We start from the raw sequence: 24,406 nt of genomic DNA, 5'->3' as shown, positions 1-24,406 counted from the left end.
AACATACTATGTACATGCAGTCTGCATATGCAGTCTTGTGCATGCCTAATCTATCAAACTCTTGCACACAATTTAATGAAACTTCACACAAGTGATCAGTACCAACCCTAGTTGTGCATGGTGCATGTTACATTCTTTTAGATAAATATTCTGCATAGTTATGGGACTTTGTTTTTGTTACTATACTGTATACATACAGTCTATATACATACAGTCCACATAATTATGCAGTCTTGTGTGTGTCAGATTGCAATGTACTATGTCAGTGCATGCGGGGGGTACATTCATCACCTTTAGTGATAGCTCTAGTTGACCTAGAACTATGAAACTTTAACAGAATTTAGAGCACTATAATTTTGTACGGATTTCTTTTGTAACTTCAGAGTTATTGCCCTAATTGTCTAAAAATCCACATATTTGTACATAACAAACTTACCATTTGGCAGAATTTCAGTAAATTTCTTTCATTCTTTTCTGTGAACATTCATTATAAACATGTGAAGTTGCGCACCCACACCTGGTCACCCACTTGCCTTGGTCACACACCCTCCCCCTCCCAACCCCCCTCCGCTAAAATTTTTTTCATTTTTTTTCATTTCTTATTTTAGATTTTTTTCAAACCTTCCAAGTTGTACCATTCCCCCACCTCACTTCTCCACCCAGTCATGCCCACCACTGATCATGCATCCTCTGCCCCCTCCCCCCCACAACTTCACCCTTTTACCCATTTTTTTTTTTCATTTTTAATTTTCAATCAATATTTATAATCAACATTTGAAATTTTGTTTCCTCTCCCGTTCCCCTGCACCCCCACCCCATAAAAAAATAAATATATACATATATCTATATAATTATACATATATATATTTCCATTCCTTTTTTTTTTTTTTTTTAAATGTTCAAACCTTCAACATGTTAAGTTGTGACTGCACAAACCTTGCCCTCAGCCATGTTCAAGATATCTTACCTGTGTTCTCTTAAGGACATCTGTTCTTTTAAGTTCAAATGTACGTGTTAAACAGCAACACCTGGTGCCAAACCACTCAAAGACAATATTTCGTTCCAGTTAAACTTCAAGCACACACATTTCAATTAACTGCATTTAATTTTAAAAGCTAAGCTTATTACAGTAAGCATATCCTATTCAAAATAAATTCTTTAGTCAGGATCAAAGTATCATACATTTATTATGTACTCTTTAATTAAACATTTGTTTTCTGTTAACTTGATTTTGACTAATGAAATTATTTGCTTCTTATTAACATCCTTAACTTTTTGCCGGATATATCTTTTTGCCATTCCTCCCCACAAACCCGTTCGGCGGGGGATACCAATTCATCGAATTTGCTTGTTTTACCTAGGATAATCTTCAAAAATTTTCTAAAAATAAACCAGAAGGCCTAGAGCTTAGATATTTGACATGTAGCATTGCCTAGTGGACCTCTACAAAAAATGTTCAATCATGACCCCCGGGGTCAAAATTGACCCCCCTGAGGGGTCAGTAGATTTTACATAGGAAAATCTTCAAAAAATTTCTAAAAATAAACCAGAAGGCTAAGAGCTTAGATATTTGACATGTAGCATTGCCTAGTGGACCTCTACAAAATTTGTTCAAATTATGACCCCCGGGGTCAAAATTGACCCTGCCCCAGGGTTCACCAGAAGGCCTAGGGCTTAGATATTTGACATGTAGCATTGCCTAGTGGACCTCTACAAAATTTGTTCAAATCATGACCCCCCGCCCCAGGGGTCACTTGATTTTACATAGGAAAATCTTCAAAAAATTTCTAAAAATAAACCAGAAGGCCTAGATCTTAGATATTTGACTTGTAGCATTGCCTAGTAGACTTCTACAAAATTTGTTCAAATCATGACCCATAGGTCAAATTGACCCCGCCCCATGGGGTTACTTTATTGTACATAGAAAAATCTTCAAAATTTTCTAAGAATAAACCAAAAGGCCTAGAGCTTATATATTTGACATATAGCATTGCCTAGTGGACCTCTACAAAATTTGTTCAAATATTGACCCCCAGGGTCAAATTGACCCAGCCCCAGGGGTTACTTGATTTAGATAAACTAATTCTTTACTTGATTTAGTAAATTTTTTCTTATATAAAAATGAATATTTACTCAGGGAGAAACATATTTAAATATTTTAGATGTAGTTTCTAGCTCCACTATTCAGAGAATAGGGGGGCTGTTCTACTCGCGTCGGCGTGGGCGTACTATATAAGATAAATACTTGAAACCCAAAATATATCTTTACCATCATCATCTGCATGTGTGGTAACAATCCCAATAACTCTAATTTGTGTTCTTGACAGAATTATGCCCCTTGGTGTATCATCCTTTTAAAAGTAGAGGTCTCTTATTGAGACATATATTCATTTTACTGTCAAATCTCCGAATAGTGCAGCTCTTGTTTACTTTCAGTTTGAATGTAGGGATAATGGATGCTTATTTTATAGCATCTGCAATTTGCAGAATCCTGAGGGATTCTGAAGATGTTATAACATACAATCTAATATGCTTTCTCTGTTAAAACACTCTTATGCTAGAATGACGTCATGTTATTAAACGTGAGGTGACGTCAATGTTTTTGTTGCGACCAAGAAAGAGTGCTACTATATTTTATCTACTATTTTAAATTAAGGGCATATTAGAATCGAAATAATTTATAGCAAATCCGTGTTTTAACACTATTTATACACTCAGGTGGTAATATGCCATACAAATAATTTCACTTGGGCTGCGCCCTCATAAAATTATTACACCCGACGTATAACAGCCCATCATGAATAAATAGTGTTAAAGCACTCTTTTGCTATAAATTGTTTTGTAAATGAACATAAAACATGCTAAAACTAATAAATGGAAACCTTGTCCCTCAATGTCGTTACATTTCCATGAAATGCGTTGGAATGTTTGCCTTGTTTTATCACATGGACGTCATTTCCTAAATATAAGGCTTATATTTACACTTGCCCTATTTTCCAATGAAAATTACTCATTTTGTATGAACAGCAAAAGTTATGACAGTGCTGCTTAGTAATAATGGACTGCTGTTTTGATGATGTCCACATATAATCAGGGAGAATGTTCCTTAGATGACATCACAGTGTTCCATCTGATAAACAGAATGGCCGGGAAGCTGATTTAAATGTTAAATGCAACAGAATGTATGCAATTTGTAATATAACCTTGTTTACAGATAGAAAGGAAATATTATGTAAATATAAGAAATGAATTATTTTTAGCTCACCTGTCACATAGTGACAAGGTGAGCTTTTGTGATCACCCTTCGTCCGTCGTCAGTCCGTGCATGCGTCAACAATTTCTTGTCTGCACAATAGTGGTTTCATTTATAATTTTATTTTAACCAAACTTGCACACAACTTGTATCACCATAAGATCTCGATTCCTTTCTTGAACTGGCCAGATCCCTTTATGGGTTCCAGAGTTATGGCCCCTGCAAGGGCCAAAATTTGCTATTTTGACCTTGTCTGCACAATAGCAGCTTTATTTATGATTTGATTTTTACCAAACTGGCACACAACTTGTATCACCATAAGATCTTGGTTCCTTTCTTGAACTGGCCAGATTCCAATATGGTTTCCAGAGTTATGGTCCCTGAAAGGGCCAGAATTAGCTATTTTGACCTTGTCTGCACAATAGCAGCTTCATTTATGATTTTATTTTAACCAAACTTGCACACAACTTGTATCACCGTAAGATCTTGGTTCCTTTCTTCAACTGGCGAAATTCCATTATGGTTTCCAGAGTTATGGCCCCTGAAAGGGCCAGAATTAGCTATTTTGACCTTGTCTGCACAATAGCAGCTTCATTTATGATTTGAATTTAATCAAACTTGCACAAAACTTGTGTCACCATAAGATCTCGGTTCCTTTTTTAAACCGGCCAGATCCCTAAATGGGTTCCAGAGTTATGGCCCCTGAAAGGGCCAAAATTAGCTATTTTGACCTTGTCTGCACAATAGCAGCTTCTTTTATGATTTGATTTTAACCAAACTTGCACACAACTTGTATTACCACAAGATCTTGGTTCCTTTCTTGAACTGGCCAGATTCCATCATGGGTTCCAGAGTTATGGCCCCTTAAAGGTCCAAAATTGGCTATTTTGGCTTTTGCAGCCATATAGATACTTCATTTATGGTTTTATTTGATACAAACTTCCAAAATATCTTCAACAACAATAAATCTTGGATTCCATGACAAATCAGATCCAATCGGAGGTTCCAGAGTTATTTTATATCTGATTACCTCCCCTGATTGTAATCAAAATGGATTTATATCAGTAAGTACTTATAGGACTTATTTGAAATTTCATTATTGTCATTAGTTGGACTGAGCCAATCAGGGTAGTTAACTATGGACTGATTTTATGTCAAATTACCTCCCTTTATTTCAAATTAAAATTGGGTATATCTCCGTAACTAATGAAGATACTGATCTGAAATTTATTTATGTCTACAGATTTATTTGGCAGATCCTTCTTTTGTTCACTTACAATAATTTTTTTTTTTAATTACTTCCCTTTTACGTTACTATAAATAGCTTATTATGCCCCCCCCCCTCACTCAAGAACTCTTGGGCCTAGGATCATGAAAGTTGATAGGGAGGTTGGTCATCACCAGCAGATGACCCCTATTGATTTTGAGGTCTGTATGTCAAAGGTCAAGGTCACAGTGACACTGAATAGTAAAACGGTTTCCGGATGATAACTCTAGAACACTTGGGCTTAGGATCATGAAAGTTGATAGGGAGGTTGGTTATGGTCAGCAGATGACTCCTATTGATTTTGAGGTCAGTATGTTAAAGGTCAAGGTCAGAGTTACCCAGAACAGTTAAACGGTTTCCGGATGATAACTAAGAACGCTTAGGCCTAGGGTCACAAAAGTTGATAGGGAGATTGGTCATGACCAGCAGATGACCCCTATTGATTTTGAGGTCAGTATGTCAGAGGTCAAGGTCACAGTGACCAGGAACAGTAAAATGGTTTCCGGGCAATAACTCAAGAACGCTTGGGCCTAGTATCAGGAAAATTGATAGTTAGGTTGGCCATGACCAGCAGATGACCCCTATTGATTTTGAGGTCATTAGGTCAAAGGTCAAGGTCACATTGGCCAGGAACAGTTAAGCGGTTTCTGATCTTCTTGTCCAAAACCATAGGGCCTAGGGCTTTGATATTTGGTATGTAGCACAATCTAGTGGTCCTCTACCAAGATTGTTCAGATTATTTACGTGTAACGTCAAATATGGCCCCACCCTGGGGGTCACATGGTTTATATAGACTTATATAGGAAAAAAAACACTTTGAAAAACCTCTTGTCCAAAACCACAGGGCCTAGGGCTTTGATATTTTGTATATGACATCATCTAGTGGTCCTCTACTAAGATACATGCATAGGTTTCTGTACAGAAAAAAACTTTGACCTTGTTATTGACCTAGTGACCTACTTTCACATTTTTGAAGGTACAGGCTTCAAATTTGGACCACATGCATAGTTTTTGTTCCAAAATAAAATTTGACCTTGATTTTGACCTAGTGACCTACTTTCACATTTCTCAAGCTACAGCCTTCAGATTTGAACCACAAGCATAGTTTTGTGTACTGAAATGAACTTTGATCTTGAGATTGACCTAGTGACCTACTTTCACATTTCTGAAGCTACAGGCTTCAAATTTGGACTGCATGCATATTTTTGTGTTCTGAATTGAAATTTGACATTGATTTTTACCTATTACCTACTTTCACATTTCTGAAGCTACAGCCTCCAAATTTGAAGCACATGCATAGTTCTGTCTACCGAAATGAACTTTGACCTTGAAATTGATCTAGTGACCTACTTTCACATTTCTCAAGCCACAGCTTTCAAATTTGGACCACATATACATTGTTTTGTACCAAAATGAAATTTGACCTTGATTTTGACTTTGAGCTAGTCTTGAAATTTCATTCAAAAATGGCTCAGTGGATGGAGCCAAGATCACTCTGTAATCTGTTGTTAGGTTAATAGGTTAAAGGTCAAGGTCAGATTAAACCAGAATGGTAGAGCTTTTGTTTACAGTGAGCATATAATTTCTGTTCCTTGTGCAATTACTGAATGCATCAAGGGCGGCATTTTGTGTTCGACGAGCTCTTGTTTTTAGTAACTTTTTTATTATTGGCCGTAGGGAAAAACCGAGACCACTTTTCTGTGGTACAACATGGATGGTACCTCCAATTTTCAGGTGTATTTTGACATATCTGTACCTTGTAAGAATATTTTTTTCTTTTTGGTTAAATTTCTTCCCTTTGTTGTTCCTGTCCTTTGGACTTAGATATTTCATAAATTTGGACCTTCTTTTCCTTAAGTGCAATGATAACAGGTGAGCGATATAGGGCCATCATGCCCCTCTTGTTTTGTAGTTCATGCGAAATGAATGTCAGCAAATTAAACATGAATAGCTAGTGCGGTTCATGGATTTGCCAATCCTATTCTGTTGTTCATTTCTCGTATAACAGCACATAAGCATGAGAATTTCTCTGTTAACAGGTTTCATTCCTGTTGAAACTCCCTTGAAAAGTGACAAGAACAGCAGTTTTAATGCTAGAATGATTTATTGTATGATTCCATCACTTCAGGGTTCCTTACATACTGCAGAACAAGTGAAGAAATGGATGCCAAGTATTAAAAAAGACATTGATTTTTACTTAAAGGTAACATATTTTTAGCTCGACTGTTCGAAGAATAAGTAGAGCTAGCCTACTCACCACGGCTTTGACGTCGGCGTCACACCTTGGTCAAGTTTTTCATACCAGTCCACATTTTGACAAAACCTTTCGAGATAAAGCTTTGAAACTTTCAAGACTTGTGTACCATCACCATGTCCAGTTTTAGGCAAGAGAACATAACTCCATCAAGGATTTTGGCTGAATTATGGCCCCTTTTAACTTACAAATCTTGATATAGATCATGGATTAGGCTTCTGGAAGTGAATGGATGTATTTTATAAACAGGCTTACTCTCTTGCTAACTATTTTTATTTTACATTTTGCTTTTTTCCATTGCCCCAAAAAGTATTATAGATATTTTGGAAAGATGGCTTAAACAAAACAAGCTAATTCATTATCTTGACAAAAAACTAATTTAAAACTATATTACCAGTATTTGTTCCTTTAGCTTTGGCATAAAAGATATCTATGAGGTAATCTGGTATTGTCAGCACTTGATCATTGGTACTGATGAAGATTTTTGCTAAGGTCCATTTTTATGCCCCCCGAAGGTAGGCATATTAAAATCGCACTGTCCGTCCATCTTGTCCGGGCTGTAACTCTTCCATCCATCAAGGGATTTTGAAATTGCTTGGCATAAATGTTCACCATAATGAGATGTGTCATGCGCAAGACCCAGACTCCTAGCTCCAAGGTCAAGGTCACACTTAGAGGTCAAAGGTTAACATGGTCTGTTTCGTGTCCGGTCCATAACTCTGCCATCCATGAAGGGATTTTGAAATAACTTGGCATAAATGTTAACCATAATGAGATGACGTGTCTTGCGCAAGTCCTAGACCCTTAGCTCCAAGATCAAGGTCACACTTAGAAGTCAAAGGTTAACAGGGTATATTTCTTGTCCCGTCTATAACTCTGCCATTGATGAAGGGATTATGAAATTACTTGGCATAAATGTTCCTCATAATAAGACAACTTGTCATGCGCAAGAGCCAGACCCCTAACTCCAAGGTCAAGGTCACACTTAGAGGTCAAAGGTTAACATGGTCTGTTTCTTGTCCAGTCTATAACTCAGCCATTGATGAAGGGATTTTGAAATTACTCGGCATAAATGTTCCTTATAATGAGATGAGATGTCAAGCACAAGACCAAGACCCCTAGCTCCAAGGTCAAGGTCACACTTAGAAGTCAAAGATGTTTTTTGTCTGGTCCATAACTCTGCCATTTATCAAGGGATTTGAAAATAATTTGACACAAATGTTAACCATATTGAGAAGGTTTGTCACGCTTATGACCCACACCTCTTAGGTCAAGGTCAAGGTCACAAAATGATATGGTTTTTTTGCGCATACGATGTTGCATTCTTGGGCCTACTTCGGGGTGACAGCTCTTGTTGATCATTATATAAGGCTTTGAAACTTTGTACATTTGTTTGTCATCAAGAGTGAGAACGCCAAGAACCACAACTTCCGTGTGCATTATCATACATAAATTATGTTGGAAATTGGAGTTTCTTGGTTAAATTTTTGGCAGGACTATTCGAAGAATGGGTACTGGCACGCGAGTAGTCCCCGGACAGAAATCGCATATATTTCATCCTCAAAACCTTAAACAATATCAAGAATAAAAACAATTAACATATAAAAATACCATAGCTCTGGTATTACCAGTTAAGGGTTTTTCCTGTGAAATGACGTCACCTTCGCGGGGGATTAGAGAGGCCGGAAAAGGGGTCTGTAGAACGTCAATTTTAACATGTTTGATACTAATGCCCGGACACCAATTTTGCATGAATATATTTATCGTGAACTGCCCATATGAGCTGGAATTATGAAAAAGACAAATGATATTTTATATAACTGTAAAAAGATCACAAGTTTGCGTCATATTTATTTGTCCAAGCCACACGGATAAATTGCGACAACAGAAAATAGAATAATTATGCTTAAATCACAGATATCTGGACAATGTAGTGCTATAACACCTTAATATTTTGGCAGATTAGTATTGTTGTCACAAAGAAAATAAGTTTTCTTGTTGAAAGTGTATGTATCGTCTGCTAGTCGTGAAGTAAAGACATGTAGCCTTAATTTTAAAACCCTCCAGAGGGGCCTCTCTTGCGCATGCGCATTTAAAACGGAAGCCCCACCAGTGAAAATGTAAACAAGTAACCATGCGGTAGGATTTCCACGATAATTATACTTAAATGATTACCAGTGAAAAAATGAAATTGATAAACTTCTCCAAAACAAGCGTCTGTATGATTAGGCACAAAAATATGTAGACGAATCGCGAAAATAGAGCGTTGCGGGAGTGTGTCGGGGGACTACTGCTGTCCGGGGACTACTCGCGTGCCAGTAGAGCTATTGCACTTACCTGTTCATCAGTGTTTATATTTGCATCTGAATATTGTTAAGTTTTTGCATGCAAGTAGCAGGGGTCACGCTGTCGATCGCCACTTGAGCCATTTGCGACAAAAAATTAAATGTGGCTCCGAAATTTTCTAAGTGGCGAAAATGGCCCGAAGCTATGTCTGCTTGCAAAACTACGAATATTGCCAGTTTTTCGGACCAGAAGGTGTGAAAAATCGATAATCTGTGTAGACACAACATCCGTTATTGAAAGGGAGGGAGCCAATTTGCAATTTTTTTATTTGATCAGGCAGTTAATTGGCGATAATTAGATTATTGAATAACAAACTGGATAATTATAATCATCATTTTGTGCACTTGATACGATTTTATGAGCAGTCGGCCGTTAGACAAATTTTCTATGATTGCCGAGGGTTAGTTTGGGCAAAAACAAATAAAAATGCTTTAGACAAGCAGAAATTGTAAGTATTGAATAGCTATGATGATAGAAAGCAATAAAACATAGGTATTTTATCAAATATTTAATTCTAACTTACGTTTTCCGAATTTGTCACTCGTTTTCGCGACTGTGATTTTCGGATATTTCTGTCATTTCTGACGAGATGCTTTAGTGCAATCTTAATAAAAAGCCAATAAAAAGTTTACATTTCAGAAAAATTTGACAACTGTTGCAAAAGGAGCTCTTATTTTGAAGTAATTTTCGAGAATAAAACATGCGAAGGCATCGAACCCCACCCACTTATAGGCAATGTGCAAAATATTTTTTCTTTTTTTGACATCTTTACTTTAAATGTGATTTTCAGAATTTTTTTATTAAATGGCAGATATTTATAAAAATGATTCAGAAATTAACACAAATTGATTTTCTAAATAGTTTTAAAGGGCTACAAAGAAATATGTAATAACTACATTAATTTCTTGAGTAGTAGGAGTACTTTGATACATATAATGTAGTCCTACAAGAACGTCAATGCTATGCGCTTCGCCGTTGTTGGCCTCATAATTTTATCTTCGGAAAAAGCAGTGGCTCAGAGAAAAAAATTTCCAGTGTGACCCCTGAAGTAGGTATCTCAGTACCCATCAAAGAGAATGGAATGCTTGCCCACTGTGATGAACTGACATGCATTTTACATTGTTCATTCAGTCAACTGTCTATAGAGACAAGTCTATTGAATAGTCAAGCATTGCTGTTATGATTGTTCATCAGAAAGTAGAGTTATAATTTTATAGTTACTTACGAAAACTAAAACGAAAACAAGACCACTAAAAATTCAGAAGCATTCACTTTGTCATCTGTAATCCTCAAACAAAACCAGACATAAATATGTTATTTGATGTTAACTTCCTTGAAGCAAAACTGAATTGTCAAGAACTTGCATATTCTCCCCTGCAGCAATCACAGGTTGGCTGTTATCCAGAGAGGAAGATTGCCGAGTTCTCAGAGAAGATTGAAGGTCTAACAAAGGAGTACAAAGCTTACCTGAGGAAGTACAGAGAACTTGAGGGAGACAGGGACAGTACACCTTGGTCTGATAAACCATATAGTAGAAAGCATAAAACTACAAAAGGTACCCAAGTTACTGTAAAATCATTAATATTCGTGGGGGACTAATTTTCGTGGTTGAGTCAATCCACGAAATTTATTCCCAACGAACAAGTAAAATTCCTGTTCATTTTATGTTCAAAAGTTGAAATCCACGAATTCATATCCCCACGAAATAGCTGTTTTGACCAAAACCACGAAATTTCATGCCCACGAAATTTAATAATTTCACAGTAGTTTTCTCAAACTTTTCCAAACCCTTTAATGTGGACAGTCTTTAAATTTTGTTAAAATATTAATTCAGGGTGACAAACATGTGTGATTGTTTTGGTATCAAACACACTGGGAAAATTGCTCAATTCATGAAACATTTTTGTTTGTAATTTTCCTGTTACTTGAGGGATTTTGATAAAATAAAAGGTGTCGGAGACAGAAAAAACAGTGCTTTCTAGCCACAAAACATCTGCCACACTTAATCAATACTGTCTTTACAGTGTGTATGTCACCTTCACATTCGGTCAGTGAAAAAATGTTTGGTCGAAGTATTCGAAAAAAGTATCAAGAATTTCTGGTAGACGCTTTGTAGCGAGGAAAGCACCCATTTTCCTGTCTTTGATGCTTTTTATTTTATTAAAATCAAGTACATTGTACAGGAAATTAAAGACAAAATGTTACCTGAATTGAGCAATTTTCCCCGTGTGTACGATATGGAAAAGACATGTAGGTTTGCCACATTGTTAATTGTTTTGTTCCTAAACTTTTGAAATTCATTTATTGCAAATTTCTCCAAATTATGTTCAGTATTTATCAGCAAAGAAAGGTTACTATGATTATGTCTTGCTATTTTGGAAATGAAAAATGAAGGTCGCTGTTACTGAAGATAGGAAAATTGTTTCCCCACAGTATCTTTAGTTTAGGTACAGCTGCTGTCATCAAACTTGGTATGCAGATAGCTTTTATTGAACAATGATTGAGATTTTATTTAAGATTTATGCTTCCTGCATACTAAGTACAGTTAGGAATGTGATATAGTGGTAAACTTGGTTTGTAGGTAGCTTAGGTGGAGATGACAATTTGGATTGCATTTGGGGCCAAGGTCACTGTTACTCAAATAGAAAAATGATTTCCATTCAATATCTTAAGTTCGGGTACAACTTTTCTCACCAAAGATGGTGTGTAGATAACTTTTATCAAAACAAAGTTTGGTATCATATTTGGGGTCACTCGGTCAATGCAACTAAAAAAAAAGGAAAAACAGTATCAGTTCAGTTTTGTCAGTCTTATTCAGGCTATGGAACAAAGTCATAATATTTACATTACATTTCTACGTGTAGATACATGTATGTAAAGGTTATTATCTTTGCATTGAGAAATATGTACTCATTCTTTAGCAAAAGAATATTTTGCGCTCCTAATTTCGCGCAGTATTTTCACTGCAGAACTCATGCATATTTCCTGATACAAAGCTAATAACCTATATATAATAGGGGTGCTCTGACAGATTTTTGGAACCCTGTGTAGAAGAGGAGAATTGTAGAAGAGTAGATTTGCTGTAAAACTTGGTAGAACACATGTATAATATATTGTTTTATGCACTTTTAAAAGTTTCTGGTGTAAATTACTGATGGAAGCATACCTTATATTGTATTGGAAAAATAATAAAAGTTTATGTTGATGTAAAAAATACTTGTAAGTGTAAAATATCCTGTTTAATTGGTGAATTTTAAGCATGATACTTCTTTGGTCCCAAAGGACCTTTCTACAGATTTATTAAGTATCATAACAGCAGCCTTGAAGTGCCATGTTGTGGCTGTAAAATGTTTCTTCTTACTGAGACTTAGTGTTGTTATATTTTCTAGTCATTTGCGATCATGAAGTGCATTCATTTTTACAGTAATAGAATTCCTCTTAAGCCTGTGCTAGAATGTTATAAGGGATGTTGCAGATTCTGTTATATTTCATCAGCACACTCAGTCTGCACTTATGTTGTTTGGTTGTATCCCAAGGATCTTTTCACAGATTTTACTTATTACTTGTTGAGATCCACTTACAAGACTTTAATGGGGCTTTTTTTTACCAAAAGATATTCAGTAAATTTACATTTCAGAACCAGCTATAGACTGTGATGATCTTGAAGAACCCCTACAGAAGTTGGCAAGAAATTCAGAGGCTCCACAGAACTCAGAAAAGACAACATTTGTCCCGATATCACTTCCTGTTCTTGAGAAAGATATCTGTAATGCAGATATTTATACTTACAACATTGTGAACACTGAAGTACCTGCAGTTAGTGATCTGGATGCTGATACTAGAGATAAACCATTAGAGTTTAATTGGAACAAAAACATGAAAGCTTTGGAATATCATTCTGAAGTGGAAAAAGATTGTCTCAGTGATCAATTGCAAAATGAACCTCTAAACTTTCAGTGGAGAAAGAATGACTCAAGTGGTTGTTCCAGGTGTTCAGATAAGTGTTCCAAGTGTCCAGATGAGTGTTTTAAGAGTTCAAGTGGCTGTTTAAAGCATTCTAGTGAAGGTTCAGATAGTTTGAAAAAATGTCCAAAGAATTTGTATGAATTTCCTAAAGAATTGTGTAAATGTTCCAAGAATCTATGTACATGTTGTAAGAATTTATGTAGATGCACAAATTGTGATGGCTGTAGAAAGACTATAAATGATAATTTATTAAATGAGAGGGAAGTTAATTTTTCAAATTCTGGTATGCACCAGACAAAGTCTAGAGAGACGTTTGCAGAAAATATAAATGTTTTGGACAGCACCAGTACATATGTGCCAGGAAGTGCGACAAAGGACAAAGTTGTGAATAAAGATATTGGGAATGTCCTTAATTTGCCTTATTCTGATTCATCCAGTGATGAAGACAACGGGAAGTGATATATACAAGATATCTTGAAATCACTTTGAAATAGAATGAATTAGTGACATATAACAATGTTTCACCTGTAACTGGCACTGAAATAGGATGATTGAGGGACATCTGTCATTGGCACTAACTATGTTTGCATCTAGAATTATATGCAAGTGAATTGTGTCTCAGTGATTTATACATCAGCCTTCCTACAGAATATTTCTGTGATTTCCTGATACAAGACAATGGTAGCAGAGACCTGATGGTATATGAGAGGATGTATTTTGGCCTCCAATCTTTGGTAAACACCCATGGTAACTTACCTTTTTTCAAGTAACACTTGTTACAATTATTTACAACCCAAATGTATTTCCCTCGAAACTAAATGAAGAGTTTGTATTCTGCCACTTTCTAGGATATATATTGATGTAGAAGGCTGAACATTCCAGAACATTTTCAATGTAAGCAGATTTTTCAGAAACTCTCAAAAGTCCTCACAAGTCTTTAGCATCATAAGAATAAATTATTGAGCCGCACCATGAGAAAACCAACATAGTGGCTTTGCGACCAGCATGGATCCAGACCAGCCTGCGCATCCGCGCAGACTGGTCAGGATCCATGCTGTTCGCTTCCAAAGTCTATTTTAATTAGAGAAACTGTTAGCGAACAGCATGGATCCTGACCGGACTGTGCAGATGCGTATGCTGGTCTGGATCCATGCTGGTCGCAAAGCCACTATGTTGGTTTTCCAATGGCATGGCTCAGATGGTTTCAAAACTCATACAAGGTCAAACCTCAATTACAGAACTGCATATATTGAATTCAGACCAGCTGAAATAATATCAAGTTAGATTACTCTTGATTGAATTTAAAGTAAGTCATGGCCCTTTGAGAAAATTTGGTCAAAATGTTTGGTGCCGCTGCATCTCAGTAACAACTGTATGTATTGGATTGAATCCTGTCACAATAATTCCCAGTCATCAGATATACTCAATCAAGTTAGATAACTTTTGGTGAGATCGAATGTAAGTTACAGTGTCGTTTTTACTTAAGAAAATTTGGTTTTGCATACAATTAACTGCCAAGATGTATCTCATATACCGGTTTAATAGATTGAAGCTTCACACAAACCATCTGTCTAATTAAACGTATTTACTTAGTCAAGTCAGAGAACTCTTGAGATAAATTCAAATCATGACCTGTATTCACTCAGTATGGTTGAAATTGGGCCTTATTAAAAAATTTGATTTGTAGTTGGTGTGTGGATAGCTTTTATCAAGACAAACATTGGATGTTTGGGGTCATTTAGGTCAATGTCAAAAAACGATAAATGGTTTCCACTCAATAATTTTAGTAAGGAATAAGATATAGTGGTGAAACTGGGTTGGTAGATGGCGTAAGGCCCGGTCACACCGACCGAACTTTGTTGGAGCGTTCCTGGAGCGGTGAAAAAATTTCATCACCGCTCGTTACCGTTCACCACCGTTTAACCGAAGTTGGCCCCCGTTAAGGCAACGCTGTATACGCTCGACCACCGCTGATGGTCCCTGACCGCTCCGAAAGTTTTGAGCTGCACAAAATATTGCGAGCGGTGAGGAGCGGGCAATTTTCCGCTCCGGCAAAGTTCACCACCGCTCTTACAACGCCCAGTCAAGTTTGGCACCGCTAGACGCAAGTTCGTGGACGCTTGGGTCCGCTAGGCCAATGCAGAAATCTTGAACGCTGGACCACAGCTGCTTAGCCAGCTTTGCCCGGGCGGTGATTAAACGTTGCACAAACTTTGGTGGAGCGGTTGTAAGCATTTTACGAGCGGACACGGGATTGCTGGAACAGTGTCGGGCGTTGAAGCAGCGATCCATTGCGGTGATGAACTTTGGTTTGGCATTGGTATGGAGGTGTCGGAGCGGGACCAGAACTTCACTATCGACTTCTATAAAAAAATCTATCAGAACTTCTATCAAAGCGATCCGTTCAGCTCCGTAGTCAAAAGCGGTATGCCGCTAAACCAACTTTAAAACCCCGCCGAGCCAACGCACGCATGCGCGGAACGCCGCTCTATCAACGCGCGCGTCACCGCTAAACCAACGCTCGCTACGTTAAACCAACGCTAAAGCAACGCCGGCTTCAGCGGTGCACCTCTAAGGCAACGCCCGTGTTTTCGATTTTTTTCCCATTTTGTGCGCGGTGACGAGCGTTGTCTAAATTCCGCCCCCTCTCCCTACCGTTGAAGGAACGCTCCAACAAAGTTCGGGCGGTGTGACCGGGCCTTTAAGTAAAGGTGACAGTTTATGTTGCATTTAGGCCACTTAGGTCAATGTCACTATTACTGAAAATAAGAAAATTATTTCCCTACAATATCTTTAAGTACAGCTGCTGTCATCAGATAGCTTTTATTGAGACAATGGTTGAGATTGTATTTAGGGTCACACAGGTCAAGGTCTTTGTTTCTAAAAATAGCATAATTGATTATGCTTTCTGCACAATAAATTCAGTTAGGAATGCGATAGAGTGGTAAAATTGGTTTGTAGGTAGCTTAGGTTGAGATGACAATTTGGATTGCATTTGGGGCCAACACTGTTATTTAAATAGAAAAATAATTTCCATTCAATATATTAAGTTAGGTTATAACTGTTCTCACCAAAGATGGAGTGTAGATAACTTTTATCTAGACAAAGTTTGGTATCATATTTGGGGCCACTTGTTGTAAGGTCATGCTCAGTGCTAATAACAAAAGAAAAACAGTTTCAGCTAAATAAGTTTAGTTGGGAATAAGATATGGTTGTGAAACTTAGTGTGAAGGTGGCTTAATTGGAGATGACAGTTTGGATGCTGGTAGGGTCAGGGTCACTGTTGCTAAAAGTAGACAAATAGTTTCCTGCTCAATATCTTTAGGTGAACCTGTTTTCACCCAACTAATTGTATATATAGCTTTTATCAAGACAAAATGTTTGGATGGCATTTGGAGTCTCCCATGTCCAGGTCAGTCTTACTGAAAACAGAAAATGGTTTTTGCCATGTACAATGACAGCAAGTTTGGGCAGCAGTGTCCAAAGGGTACATATGTAGTTTTAATTTGAATTTTTTTTATCATATTTTTAGCTCACCTGTCACAAGGTGAGCTTTTGTGATCGCACGGTGTCCGTCGTCCGTGCGTGCGTGCGTCCGTAAACATTTGCTTGTGACCACTCTAGAGGTCACATTTTTCATGGGATCTTTATGAAAATTGGTCAAAATGTTCATCTTGATGATATCTAAGTCAAGTTCGAAACTGGGTCACGTGCCATCAAAAACTAGGTCAGTAGGTCAAATAATAGAAAAAGCTTGTGACCTCTCTAAGTCCACATTTTTCATGGGAACTGTATGAAAGTTGGTTTGAATGTTCATCTTGATGATATCTAGGTCAAGTTCGAAACTGGGTCACATGCCATCAAAAACTAGGTCAATAGGTCTAAAAATAGAAAAACCTTGTGACCTCTGTAGAGGCCATATATTTCACAAGATCTTCATGAAAATTGGTCAGAACGTTCATCTTGATGATATCTAGGTCAAGTTAAAAACTGGGTCACGTGCCTTCAAAAACTAGGTCAGTAGGTCAAATAATAGAAAAACCTTGTGACCTCTCTAAAGGCCACATTTTTCATGGGATCTGTATGAAAGTTGGTCTGAATGTTCATCTTGATGATATCTAGGTCAAGTTCGAAACTGGGTCACGTGCGGTCAAAAACTAGGTCAGTAGGTCTAAAAATAGAAAAACCTTGTGACCTCTCTAGAGGCCATATTTTTCAATGGATCTTAATGAAAATTGATCTGAATGTTCACCTTGATGATATCTAGGTCAGTTTCGAAACTGGGTCACGTGCTATCAAAAACTAGGCCAGTAGGTCAAATAATAGAAAAACCTTGTGACCTCTCTAGAGGCCATATTTTTCATGGGATCTGTATGAAAGTTGGTCTGAATGTTCATATTGATGATATCTAGGTTAAGTTCGAAACAGGGTCATGTGTGGTCAAAAACTAGGTCAGTAGGTCTAAAAATAGAAAAACCTTGTGACCTCTCTAGAGGCCATACTTGTGAATGGATCTCCATAAAAATTGGTCAGAATGTTCACCTTGATGATATCTAGGTCAAGTTTGAAACTGGGTCACGTGCCTTAAAAAACTAGGTCAGTAGGTCAAATAATAAAAAAACCTTGTGACCTCTCTAGAGGCCATACTTTTCATGGGATCTGTATGGAAGTTGGTCTGAATGTTCATCTTGATGATATCTAGGTCAAGATTGAAACTGGGTCAACTGCGGTCAAAAACTAGGTCAGTAGGTCTAAAATTATTAAAATCTTTTGACCTCTCTAGAGGCCATATTTTTCAATGGATCTTCATGAAAATTGATCTGAATGTTCACCTTGATGATATCTAGGTCAGTTTCGAAACTGGGTCACGTGCGGTCAAAAACTAGGCCAGTAGATATAAAAATAGAAAAACCTTGTGACCTCTCTAGAGGCCATATTTTTCATGAGATCTTCATGAAAATTAGTGAGAATGTTCACCTTGATGATATCTAGATAAAATTCAAAACAGGGTCACGTACCTTCGAAAACTAGGTCAATAGGTCAAATAATAGAAAAACCTTGTGACCTCTCTCTTAAAAATTGGTCAGAATTTTTATCTTGATAATATCTAGGTCAAGTTCAAAACTGGGTCACATGAGCTCAAAAACTAGGTCACTATGTCAAATAATAGAAAAAACAACGTCATACTCAAAACTGGGTCATGTGGGAAGAGGTGAGCGATTCAGGACCATCATGGTCCTCTTGTTCATTATAGTCAAATGCCATCTTTGATTTAACTGCTTGTAGCAAAGGGACATAATAAAATACTGTAACATAGGTATCTTCTAGAGTTACTTCATGTTCATTCTACCCAGTAATTATGTAGGCTACTTTTATTTATTTTCAGAATGTTTCAACAACCTGGTTATATTGAGAATGTGTCACTGAGACTGTCAGAGGTTCTTGCTGATATTGGAGTGAATAAGAGGAATGTGCTGAAGAGAAGAAGAGCATTACCACTATGTATACATTATCATGCCAAATAAAAGATGTGAATGGTTTAGTATACATTTCAGGCAGTAAGTCAGAGGGTACAACTACACTGAGACTCAATTCAGACACTGGCATACTATTCTGTATAATGAATTTCATATTATACAGGAATGATGTGAATTGGAATCTGTTGTACGTAATTACTTGATGATCCAGGATGAGACTTTATCATCTGGTGTCTGTCTCCTTCAGTGCTCTTGTTTCTGACAATAATGTAACTAATGAACATCACTTCAGAAGCAGGAAGGATACTGTTCTGGATTCAGCAGCTGCTGAACATCTTCAAGGAGTGAATATAATTAAACACAATTATGTCAGAAACTGGAGAAAAAAAATTAGGAGGCATACCCTTACCCAGGCAAGAACATTGGAGAAAAAGAATAACTACAGCATCCTGTCAGTGTGAATGAATAAATTGTGTTCTTCATGAACTACGACATGAAATGTTCAGAACTACACAAGAGGACATAGCTTTCAGAGACTGAGGTGATAACTAGATGGACTGGGCTGTTTTGTATTCTCTCCCTTGCCTCTGCTTTCTGCACTACAACACCTACAGCTTTTTTGGAGGCATGAAAATAAACAAGTGGCACTTCCTAACTGACCAGGAACAAAACCATGGATAGAGGGAAACAACCCTGAACTTACTTGGTAAGTGTGTATGGAACAAAAGGATGGAACGATTGACGCTTAAGGAAGTTACTTATTGTCCAAAGGAAAAGAAACAATACTTCTAAGTTTTACATCTGTAGACTTTTATCTGTTATAGTGAATAACAATGATTCTTGAATAAACAGATCCTTTCAACACTGAAAATTATAGAAATATTTCTGTATTAAGGAGTACTAAGTTACCATAAAAAATCTCCTTTTTGGCTCGACTAAAAGAGGTATGGAGAGCTGTCCTGCTCGACCCGATGTTGGTGTTAGCGTCTTTCCAGGTCTGCACTTTGGTTTAAGGTTTGATGATCTCTGTAATTACTTGATGGATTTGTTTCAAACTTAAAATAGTTATTCCTCATCATCACCCACATCAAATGGCACAGGGGTGGCTGTCTTCTTCATTAATCATTATTTTAAATGAAACACTGACACTCCTGTGCGATAGTGTTGCATATTATAAACAATAAACTTAGCTTTGACAAAAATAATAACTCCATGTATAAACATCGGACATTGAATAAAATCAATTGCAAACAAAGCTATCCGTCAAAAAATGTTTACCCCACCCACTTGAAAGAAACCTACGTTTGTAGGCATGCCGGACCGAACATTAAATATGAAATAAACAGGAATCTTGCTTCCTTCCAAGATGTATAAAATTTATTTATTTTTATAGCTCTTTGCTTCCTTTTATCAATGTGCAGCTGTTGATATATTTTTCTTGTATCCAGTCTGTTCTACATTGCTTTGGATTCAAAATCCCGAAAAATAATTATTTTGAAAAGTGTCCCAAAAATACACACAATATTCATTATTCAACCTACCTGTTTTTAAAGTGGAAAAAAAAAAACATTAACAATTATCGGTAATTATTCTGTTGATAAACTAAGTAATTGGCCTTGTTTTCATCATCAATTAAAACCCCCTCAAAGAGCTAAAAGAAGTGTGTCGGTATCGTTGCATCTGAAGTGGAGATCAAAGCGGTATAGTTGCCAGAGTTTGTCATGGCATTACGTCATGTTTTCGCGCCATGTGACATATCACTGTCTGATCGTTCCGCCTCGGTTCTTTAAATTGCTGAGAAGAAATCAATAAAAACAGTTTCTTCTTTAATTTTTTGTTGAAAGCGAATGTGCAATATCCCTTATTAACTGACAGGTAAATGTGTCAAACGATAATAGTAGATATCCTACCTCTGTGACCTATTTGCCCTCAAGGAATTTACATTATTGTGAGAAGAATATCTTACATAGTGTCGTGTCAAAAACTAAATGTACAAAGATTCATTTAAAACTTATTAAAAACCACTTCAAAATTCACCTGTGCCAGCTTAAGGTCAAGGTCACAACTAGAATGTTTAATAGTTTCAACCCAATACCATTAACCCTTTAACTATCCATAACAGTGGTCTTTCAGACTGCCTTGTTTGTCTTACAGACTGCCTTGTTTGTGATAAAAAAGTCATTTATACCATTGGGTCAAGGTCAAGATCAACCAGTTACTAAAAATAGATTTTTTTTTTTGTTAAATCATCATCAGAATTTTGTGTCTGTTCATTTGGGTTGAGATATTGAAATGAAACTTGGCATATAGGTAGTGTATAGTAACACCAAGGTTTTGATTGTATTTTGGTTCAGTCGAATCAAGGTCACGTTTACTAAAATAGAAAAAGAACAGTTTCCGTTCAGTAACTTTGTTTGGATTGATGTGTTGAAATTCAGCTTCGCATATAGGTTGTTTATAGAAAAACCAAGGTTGGCATTGCATATGGGGTCAGTGGGACATGTCCCAGGTCAGTATAACCTATTTAATGTGCATACTCTTAAAATTTCATTGTGGGATGTGGTCTAAGGAGTTTGGCTATTGTACCTTTTGCAATGTACTAGTGAGTGAGTTGGGTTTTACGGCGAATCGACACAAAATGGTCATATATCGCCGAGTTTGGAGTGCGATGGACTAGTAGTGAGTCTAATCCTGGTCTTGACTTAACTTTTTATGCCCCCGAAGGTGGGCATATTAAAATTGCACTGTCCGTCTGTCCTTTCGTCCATGTAAATTCTTGTGCGGGCTGCAACTCTGCCATCCATAAAGGGATTTTGAAATAACTTGGCATAAATGTTCACCATAATGAGACGATGTGTCATGCTCAAGACCCAGACCCCTAGCTTTGAGGTCAAGGTCACACTTAAAGGTCAAATGTTAACAGGGTCTGTTTTTTGTGTCCGGTCCATAACGCTGCCATCCTTGAAGGGATTTTGAAATAACTTGGCATAAATGTTTACACTTAATGAGATGACTTGTAATGCACAAGACTCAGACCCCGCTCCAAGGTCAAGGTCACTCTTAGAAGTCAAAGGTTAACAGGGTCTGTTTTGTGTTTGGTCCATAACTCTGCCATTGAAGAAGGGATTTTGAAATTACTTGGCATAAATGTTCCCCATAATGAGATGACATGTCATGTGCAAGATCCAGACCCCTAGCTCTAAGGTCAAGGTCACACTTAGAGGTTAAAGGTTAACAGGGTCTATTTCTTGTCCGGTCCATAACTCTGCCATTGATGAAGTCATTTTAAAATTACTTAGCATAAATCTTCCCTATATTGAGGTAACATGTCATGCACAAGACCCAGACCCCTAGCTCCCAAGGTCAAGGTCAAACATAGAAGTCAAAGGTCTGGTCTATAACTCTGCCATTTATCAAGGGATTTTAAAATAATTTGACACAAATGTTACCAAATTGAGAAGGTATGTTATGCTGATGACCTTGGTCTCTGGGATCAAGGTCAAGGTCACGAAATGATGTGTATTTTTTTGGGGCAGACAACAGAAGCATTCTTGAGCACACTTCGGGGGCATTTGTCACCAATAGTGACAGCTCTTGTTTATTACTAAAAACATAACCATTTAGATGCCATAGGGTCAAGGTCAAAGCCACACTTACTGAAAATAGATTTTATTTCTGTTATTTTTTATTAGCTCACATGTCACAAAGTGACAAGGTGAGCTTTTGTGACCACTCTAGAGGACACATTTTTCATGGGATCTTTCTGAAAGTTGGTCAGAATGTTCATCTTGATGATATCTAGGTCAAGCTGGGCCATGTGCGGTCCAAAACTAGGTCAGTAGGTCTAAAAATAGAAAAACCTTGTGACCTCTCTAGAGGCCATACGTTTCAATGGATTTTCATGAAAATTGGTCAGAATGTTCATCTTGATGATATCTAGGTCAAGTTCGAAACTGGGTCACGTGCGGTCCAAAACTAGGTCAGTAGGTCTAAAAATAGAAAAACCTTGTGACCTCTAGAGGCCATATTTTTCATGGGATCTGTATGAAAGTTGGTCAGAATATTCATCTTGATGATATCTAGGTCAAGTTCAAAACTGGGTCAACTGCGTTCAAAAACTAGGTCAGTAGGTCTAAAAATAGAAAAACCTTGTGACCTCTCTAGAGGCCATACTTATGAATGGATCTTTATGAAAATTGGTCAGAATGTTCACATTGATGATATCTAGGTCAGGTTCGAACTGGGTCAACTGCGGTCAAAAACTAGGTCAGTAGGTCTAAAAATAAAAAACCTTGTGACCTCTCCAGAGGCCATACTTTTGAATGGATCTTCATGAAAATTGGTCAGAATGTTCACCTTGATGATATTTAGGTCAAGTTCGAAACTGGGTCACATGCCATCAATAACTAGGTCAGTAGGTCAAATAATAAAAAACCTTGTGACCTCTCTAGAGGCCATATTTTTCATGGATCTGTATGAAAGTTGGTCTGAATGTTCATCTTGATGATATCTAGGTCAAGTTCGAAACTTGGTCAACTGCGGTCAAAAACTAGATCAATAGGTCTAAAAATAGAAAAAACCTTTTGACCTCTCTAGAGGCCATATTTTTCAGTGGATCTTCATGAAAATTGGTCAGAATGTTCATCTTGATGATATTTAGATAAAGTTTGAAACTGGGTCACGTGCGGCCAAAAACTAGGTCAGTAGGTATAAAAACAGAAAAACCTTGTGACCTCTCTAGAGGCCATATTTTTCATGAGATCTTCATGAAAATTAGTGAGAATGTTCACCTTGATGATATCTAGGTCAGGTTTAAAACTGGGTTACGTGCCTTCAAAAACTAGGTCATCAGGTCAAATAATTAATAGAAAAACCTTGTGACCTCTCTAGAGGCCATATTTTTCAATGGATCTTCATGAAAATTGGTCAGAATTTTTATCTTGATGATATCTACGTCAAGTTCAAAACTGGGTCACATGAGCTTAAAAACAAGGTCACTACGTCAAATAACAGAAAAAACGACGTTATACTCAGTTCAAAACAGGGTCATGTGGGGACAGGTGAGCGATTCAGGACCATCATGGTCCTCTTGTTGCAAGAATCGTCAAAAAAAAAGATGGTTTTTGGTTCATAACTTTAGTTACAATTGACATGAGCCGTGCCATGGAAAAACCAAAACATAGTGGCTTTGCGGCCAGCATGGATCCAGACCAGCCTCCGCATCCACGCAGTCTGGTCAGGATCCATGCTGTTCGCTTTCAAAGCCTATTGCAATTGGAGAAGCAGTTAGCAAACAGCATGGATCCTGACCTGACTGTGCAGATGCGTAGGCTGGTCTGGATCCATGCTGGTCGCAAAGCCATTATGTTAGTTTTCCTATGGCATGGCTCACATACTGTCACCAACTTAGTGTACAAGAAGCTTATTTTAACTAGCTTTTGGATTGTATTTGGGGTCACTGTTACTAAAAATAGAAGAAAAAATCACTTTCCACTCAATAGCTTTGGATAGTTATGAATGAATTATTGCTATGGAACTATTTTATTGGAAAGAAAGGTAAAGGGATTGTTGTTTTTTGTTTGTTTTTGTCTTGTTTTGGGGCCACTAGGGTCCCAGTCAGTGTTAGGTCAAAGTGGAAAATGGGCAATTAATTTTCTTTCACTTTTGACTACAGTTTGTTTATCAGTCAATTCAGAGTTGTTGTCCTTAGATCGTATTAGGGAGGTACCATCTATATATTCTGTATGTGATGTGTATAAGTTTACTAAGTGACTTTTGACTGTTAGTCCTATTGAAAAGTACTCTCGAAACTTTTTTCAGAAATAACATCCTTGAGTCGCCAT

At 37.2% G+C, this 24,406-nt stretch overlaps 1 protein-coding gene across 1 annotated transcript in view; it reads left to right on the top strand.

Moving 5' to 3' along the window:
• LOC128555846 (uncharacterized) overlaps window positions 1–20,640 on the top strand; it is a 33,254-nt gene extending 12,614 nt beyond the window's left edge. The window contains exons 3-6 of the mRNA XM_053539585.1: window positions 6,649–6,723; window positions 10,501–10,675; window positions 12,758–13,833; window positions 18,473–20,640. Of these exons, the coding sequence (XP_053395560.1) occupies window positions 6,649–6,723; window positions 10,501–10,675; window positions 12,758–13,545 (1,038 nt within the window). The 3' untranslated portion in view covers window positions 13,546–13,833; window positions 18,473–20,640. The remainder of the gene's footprint in view (window positions 1–6,648; window positions 6,724–10,500; window positions 10,676–12,757; window positions 13,834–18,472) is intronic.
• The last annotated feature ends 3,766 nt before the right edge of the window (window positions 20,641–24,406 follow it).

This window comes from Mercenaria mercenaria, chromosome 3 (genome assembly GCF_021730395.1).
Source record: "Mercenaria mercenaria strain notata chromosome 3, MADL_Memer_1, whole genome shotgun sequence".
In the NCBI taxonomy this organism is placed as follows: Eukaryota; Metazoa; Mollusca; class Bivalvia; order Venerida; family Veneridae; genus Mercenaria; species Mercenaria mercenaria.
This window is presented reverse-complemented; position numbering and strand designations above follow the sequence as displayed.